Genomic DNA, 7,333 nt, shown 5'->3' with positions numbered 1-7,333 from the left:
TACACATTACACACAACATTTAAATAAAACATTTTCTTTTACTTAGCTAGACCCACTCATATGCAAAAAGCAACAAAAACCAAGGTCTTTGTGAACGGGCTTGGTTGCTTCAAACACCCTAAGGACATAATTCTCCAATGGTAAGGGCATGTGACTTAAGCAAGCATTAGAGATAGGGGCTGTTTGTTTACATCTGAATAGAACCATTCAGATGGAAACATCTGTTTCATTCAGACTTCAGACTGTTTGGTTCCAGACAAAAAGACATCTGAAAAGTTAAAATTGGGTCTGAATCATTCAGACTCATGTTGTTGCTGGATGGGATAGAGGTTTATTCAGATCTGGCTCATTCAGATCTGAATGAACCAAACAGCCCCATAGTCTAACACCGATCCAGTTGAAATGCAATTGATGATATTGAAGAGATGGTTTATAGTTTCTTTATAAGTTCGGGCCAACAATGGTTTGAATGAGAGCAAACGTACAAAAATAATTATTATCACTGAAATAATATTATATGCTAACAGAGTATTATTATTGTTGTTGTTATTAATATTATTTTAATAGTGTTTTGTGTAATGTACCTTTTTACGTGCTGTCGAAATTCAAAAAGTTAGTTTATTCTAGTAATATTCCAAAATTGCTATGTACTTATCGATGGCCTCTATTTGGTCATTAATAAGAAATTGATATTCGTATTGTGTTGATATAATTTAAGTGTAGAGTTAATGAACTAAAAGATCAATAAGCATTATAAATAAACTAACTAATATGACTTAATATGCATGCCATCAATGGAAAGTGAATTACCTTTTTTGGTTCATTTATCATACCACTTCGCGAGTAGGAGGTCCTTGGTTTTAGCCCAGGCAATGGATGTAAATGTATAGGAGTAGTGGGGGATGTTAGCAGTTCAAAGAAAATAAAAAAATTATCATACTCATGAAAACTGAAAATAAATAATTGTTTACATGTGGGTTTAAGGTCATGCAAGAAACTTGAACAAGCATACTTTGCTTACGGGCTGCGGCAAGTCATTTTACTTGTAGTCTTATCGTAGCCTTATGATGGTTGTCATGGATTTTCACCTATCCTAAGATGGTCAGTTGATCATACAACGAAAATACGTTAAAAGAGACATTGTAGATGGATGTAGACAAAGTGTACATCTATCACTTGTTGCTCGCTTGCCTTCTGTTTCGATGTAATCCAAAAGACGTTGTTAATTGATAATAAAGATAAATACATTGAAATGAAAAAAAAAAATCTATCACATGTTATTAAGTCATCAAAGTATGAAACACACAAGTGCATTAAAAAATATATATATATTATCTAAAATAGAACCTAGAAAAACCAATACTATTGGTACCATCTCGTTACCAACATTGATATAAATACAAAACTCACGAGAGGAAGGTTACATGTGTCGGTGATTACCTCTTCCTGAAATGACGGATTCAAGCTAGGCTGAACCACCGTTACAATTTATACAAGTAAACAAACTAAACTAGTGTGTTACTAACTTGTTCATGTTCACCAGTCCACCACGTGCATGTCCCGATTATCTCTCCAATCTCATTGATTGCTCATACCGTACCCCATCACATTTATTATTCTCCCACCACCTAGCTTACCTCCATTAATTACGACCCCTACCCATTTCTCTCTTTCATTTCATCCTGGCGTAACGTTTTTTTTTTCACTCACCTCATTTTGCTTGTAGATTCTTACCAACTTCAGCTACAGCTGTATATGCTGATTTAGCTTATCTTCACTTGTAACTGGAATTTGTGTTAGTTTTTATCTAATTTGGTAACGATTCCTTCCTTTTCGATTGCAATTTTGTTATATCATTATTCCTACCACTTTGTATGTAGTGTAAATTGATTTTTTTTTCCTTTTCACAACAAATTGTGTCGCTATATATGTCCTTTTGAATTGCAAAACCAAGGTTTTTTTAAAATAACTACATTAAGAAATCTTGAAACCATAACATTACATTACTAATGATTTAGCCAATCTATTCTAGATTCTGTTTTGAGTTGAAATTTGTCAACGTTGTTTTGTAATTTTGTGTTAGTATTTATCTAATTTGGTAAATATTCCTTCCTTTTCGATTACAATTTTGTCTTATCGTTGTACCTGCTACTTTGTCTGTAGAATGATTTAGCTGATTGCTTCTTGATTCTGATTAACTTCATCAAGAGTATTTTTATTTTTATTGTAACAAACCACTAGGAGGTTACTTTATATCAATATAATACCCAAACCTTGCCACAGAAGTCAGTAAAATACGGTAGAATTAATATATGATTATGGTTTAATTATGAATAATAATTAAAGAAATTCACCAATGGAAGATGTAATTCATTAATTTACGTTTCTTGTTTGACTGAATCATTTGCTGTCATAAAAGTTAGCTGTACTCAATTAATTAAATTCAACGTTCGTCTCATAATAGCTGCTGCAGTTATTAATATTATTATTATGTTTTGACCTGCACACCACCAAATCCTTAATTTCCAACTTGTTCTTATTCAGATGAGCACAAATTAAGGCTTTGTAGCTTTTGGAGTTTATGACAAATTCCAGACTGAAGATGATGGACAAGAACAAGTTCATATTATTTGCAATGTTCTTGTTTGGAACAACAACTATATTATTAGCAACCGCAGAGCCAGTTGAAGATAAGCAGATTTTAATCAATTTCATTCAAAGCATTCCGCATAATCGTGCAATTAATTGGAACATGAGCTCTTCAGCGTGTGAAAGCTGGACTGGAGTAACATGTAACAATGATGGTTCACGAGTTATAGCTCTCCGGTTACCAGCATTTAGTCTTAAAGGTCCTATTCCACCGAACACTCTTAGCCAGTTATCTGGTCTTCAAATCTTGAGTCTGAGATCCAACGAGTTAACGGGTCGGTTTCCGTCGGATTTTTCCAACCTTAGAAACTTAACTGCTCTTTACCTTCAATCGAATAGATTTTACGGTCCGTTGCCTTTGAATTTCACTAATTGGAACAATCTTTCGATAGTTGATCTGTCGAATAATAGTTTCAATGGAAGTGTTCCATTTTCTATTTCAAGTTTGAGTCATCTTACGGCTTTAAACCTCGCTAACAACTCGTTTTCTGGTGAAATACCGGAGCTTAATATCCCGAGCTTGCAAGCGCTTGATTTGTCAAACAATAACCTCACCGGGCCGGTACCAAAGTCTCTGGAAAGATTTCCGAGTTCGGCTTTCGTTGGAAACAATATTTCGCCTTTAAGTTATTCAATGCCACCTGTTCCGTCTCCCATTAGTCAACCGCATAAAAAAAGTCTAAAACTAGGCGAGCCTGCGATTCTTGGAATCGCAATAGGTGGTTGTGCATTAGCATTTGTAGTACTTGCATTAATAATGTTACTGCGGTATTCGAAAGATAAAGAGGAGATTCCAGAGAGACCACCAAAAGACGAGAAGGTAACAAAACTGAGATCGGGAAGTCAAAATGTGAACGGGAATGGAAGCCTTGTGTTCTTTGAAGGAAGCAGCCTTGCGTTTGATTTAGAGGATCTGTATAGAGCATCTGCAGAGGTGCTGGGTAAGGGAACGTTTGGTACGACTTATAAAGCTGCATTGGAGGATGCAAGTGTTGTGGTGGTTAAGAGATTGAAGGAAGTTGCTGCAGCAAAGCATGATTTTGAGCTCCAGATGGAACTCGTTGGAAACATTCGACACGAGAATGTTGTTACTCTAAGGGCGTATTATTACTCGAAAGACGAGAAGTTGATGGTGTATGATTATTTTGATCAAGGGAGTGTTTCTTCATTGTTACATGGTATGTTTCCATCAAAATTCTTTTTTTGGGACAGGGGACGGTAGAGGTGCACATAAAAATAGGGTTGGGGCAGGTTTGGATCGAAACCTGATTTTGAAACCGGTTTGAACCAGGTCAAACCCGATCAATTCCCCCCACAAAAAGGGTTGGAACCCGAATCAGTTTCACCAAAATCCTGCTTGACTTCTTTGACCAGCACGGCCTGGCTTCAACCGAAATCTCTTTGGGCCAAAAACCCGATTTATGCACCTCTAGAGAATTATGCCCGTTAAATTTTATTAATAAAAGGTTATATGAACACTAACCCATCCCAAGACACACCTAAAAAAATTGCCTTTTCTGCGACGACATAATTTGTCGGAAAAGGGTTGTTTTAAGTCGTGGGAAAGTTATTGGAAACGTTTGTAGCAAAAGTAGTGGCATACCCCTAAAGATAGACCAGGTCCATTCGTCCCGAATTAAAACCTAAGGGCCCTGTATGCAATTTGGATTGATAATCTGGCCCAAGTCCTATAATCTTTCTAGAACACAAAGGGCCCAAAAAGATATACCATATCAGGCCCAAAATGTTTCTATCCAATTTCATGCAACACTTTGGCAATTTTGTTTTATTTAATTCAACATGAGGGGGTTGAATAATGGGTATATTTGTAGCTAACATATGATTTACTGACGCAAACAAGCATATGGTATAAATGAAATTAACCTGTTAAACATACAAATAACTAAAGTAATTATTATTCTATATCTTTGAACTAGAAATTACTTTAGTTCATAAGTTGTAGTGTAACTATAATTACTCTAATGTTATCATAATTACTCTAGTTATTTGTTTATCTTTCATGTTAAAAGCTTTTTGTATTTGATCCCAACACTTCACAGCAAAAAGAGATGAAAACCGGACTCCATTAGATTGGGACAGTCGCTTGCGAATAGCCGTTGGAGCCGCAAGAGGGATCGCTTATATCCACTCGCAATCCGGAGGAAAACTTGTTCATGGCAACATCAAAGCCTCCAACATCTTTCTAAACACGCAAAAATACGGTTGCGTGAGTGATGTTGGTCTGGCGACGTTAATGACACCATTAACACCGCCAGTTATGCGGATAGGCGGCTACCGCGCACCAGAGGTAGCCGACACCCGCAAAGTCTACCAAGCATCAGATGTCTACTCATTTGGAGTTGTGTTATTAGAACTTCTAACCGGAAAATCACCCACCCATGCGACGGGTGGTGAGGAGGTGGTGCATTTAGTGAGATGGGTTGACTCGGTGGTTCGGGAGGAGTGGACCGCGGAGGTGTTTGATGTGGAGCTGTTGAAGTATCCTAACATAGAAGAGGAGATGGTGGAGATGTTGCAGATTGGGATGCAATGTGTGGCCCGGTCGCCCGAGCAGAGGCCGAAGATGGCGGAGGTGGTGAAGTTGGTGGAGGATATTCGGAGGACGACGAATGCGGGTGCGTCTGGGATGTCGACGCCGGCAACGGAGGTGGCGGTGTCTCCGGTGGTGGCGCAACAGATAGGGTCGTCTGTTGTTGCTATGTAATATTAATGTGTTTTCAAAGAATTCATCGTGGAAATTTATGTAATATTATTAAAAAACAAGATATTAGATGTGGATTTGTTATTTTTTAAATGGAGTTGTCATTGACTAGATATCAGGGGGTGGTCTAACCTTTCTTGACAAATTTGCATATGAGGTTGACTTGGAAAGGGACATCAAATTATTTGATTTTCTATCTATCGGTATCAAGCTGTGTAAAATTGTATTTTCTTGCGACAATTTCCCGTAATATACATTCATTCATTCATGTAGAATTATAAAACGTTGGAATTCAATTCATGTGATACAAAGTTATTTCGAACGTTCATCTTACTTTGCTACATTGACAGATTCGCAAGTTCAACTAGTTCTTTCCATTTCATTAGATCCAAACATCGTTTACGAATAAAATGACAAATATTAAATGGTTCTTGAAGGCATATATATGTGGGAGCTGGTTTGTAATTTCATTTCGATTGCTCAATTCATGTGAAAAATGATTAATATTGCAAATATATGGGAAGGTGTTACAATTGAAACATGGAACGATCGACCATATCCTCTCTACGCAAATTTCAACAATTGTCAACGGCACGATATATCTAGTGTCAAAAATAAATGCCATTCTCTCATAAGTTCTATTACATCAAAATGAGATTTTATAACTTTCCTCAAGTAAAACTCTAAAAGACATTCAACTAGCTAACCGAGTTACATTGCTATTTTTTTTATTGTTACACAAGTTAACAAAAGAACGAATGCCCTACATTCCTTTCTTTTCAGAATAACCTAAAGATTCCACTAGTTGACAGTAAAAGTAATGGCACTCTTGACATTTACTTTCATTCAATGTTGTAAAAGTCGTTAGGCGGTCCTAGACGGTCGACTGGGGAGTTGCGAGTACTCGGGAGTAGTCGAGGATTACTCGAAAAATACCTAAGGAGTACTCGGCCGAGACGGGGAGTAATCGGAGAGTACTCGGCCGCCTACTCGGGAGTTTTACAACACAGCTTTCATTATCGGCGACAATCTCAATAACATAATTGGATATGAAAATTAGCTAGCATTTAGGCTAACACTAAATTTGATTTTTTTAAGAATAAATTTTTGCACTCATTAGGGTTTGTACCCAAAACTAAATTTGAATTTAGACATGATATTTAGTAGCATTTGGTGATTACAAGTATTGGCGTACCCAATTTATTGAGAAGGACGGTAAAATTTTGCAATCGCACCCTCAAAACTTTTGAAACTAATCTCATGAAATTTAAAAACTAACTCCTAAAAAAACCTATTTTATAATTATAATATTTAAATATAAATTAACAATTTAATCTTATATTCATATGCGGATACACCTTTTTGTTTGATCGATGGGGCCAAGTTTCTTTAGAGTTGTCCTCCATTCATACATAAATTTTTTTAATTATTATTTCTTTTAGACAATTTCTTAATTTGTGTGAAAAGCTTGAATTAATTATACTTATTTATATTTAATTTAGGTATTACCAAGTAGATATGCAGAATTATCTAATCAATATAACAATTTTTCAAAATAATTATCGTTCTATTTATTAATTTATCAATTAACAACTTCCAATTGATCTGCACTTGTAACATCCAACTTTTGTTAAATAAACAACAGAAAGTTTTGTTAATAGTGTGTGTCGTTAAAATAGTCTTGTGTTAAGTGTTTGGGAAGTAGGAATTAGGAATGGGTGGTGGGACCCATGAAACCCCTATATATATAACCCAACCATTTCTTCCTTTCTTTTTCTTTCTCATCCAAACATACACACACACACTTTCTCTCTACACTCCGGATCCAAATCCGTGTAAAAAAAGAGGAAGAATCTCGTGTGTAGACATCATCAAATAGCAAGAGATCGTCGTCCAGATCTACGTATTGTCCGGATCTGAACTCGAACCCGAAGCAAAGGTAGGTTTCGGTTTAAATGGTTA

The 7,333-nt window shown here is 36.2% G+C and overlaps 1 protein-coding gene across 1 annotated transcript; it reads left to right on the top strand.

Moving 5' to 3' along the window:
- Window positions 1-2,581: 2,581 nt before the first annotated feature.
- LOC143591493 (putative inactive receptor kinase At4g23740) lies at window positions 2,582-5,382 on the top strand. Its single transcript, XM_077071682.1, has 2 exons — window positions 2,582-3,827; window positions 4,710-5,382. The coding sequence occupies exons 1-2, from the start codon at window positions 2,582-2,584 to the stop codon at window positions 5,372-5,374; spliced, it is 1,911 nt and encodes a 636-aa protein (XP_076927797.1). The 3' UTR covers window positions 5,375-5,382.
- Window positions 5,383-7,333: the final 1,951 nt, after the last annotated feature.

Source organism: Bidens hawaiensis, unplaced genomic scaffold, assembly GCF_021521415.1.
Source record: "Bidens hawaiensis isolate Kalapana, Puna unplaced genomic scaffold, B.hawaiensis_p1.1 tig00039717_1, whole genome shotgun sequence".
Lineage (NCBI taxonomy): Eukaryota > Viridiplantae > Streptophyta > Magnoliopsida > Asterales > Asteraceae > Bidens > Bidens hawaiensis.
The sequence above is the reverse complement of the archived record's forward strand: the minus strand, read 5'-3'. Positions and strand labels throughout refer to the sequence as shown.

Excerpts from the sequence above, each read along its gene's own strand:
- LOC143591493 (XM_077071682.1), top strand. The coding sequence starts at position 2,582 with ATGACAAATTCCAGACTGAAGATGATGGACAAGAACAAGTTCATATTA. Across the intron at positions 3,828-4,709 it reads TGTTTCTTCATTGTTACATG|CAAAAAGAGATGAAAACCGG; the intron begins GTATGTTTCCAT and ends AACACTTCACAG.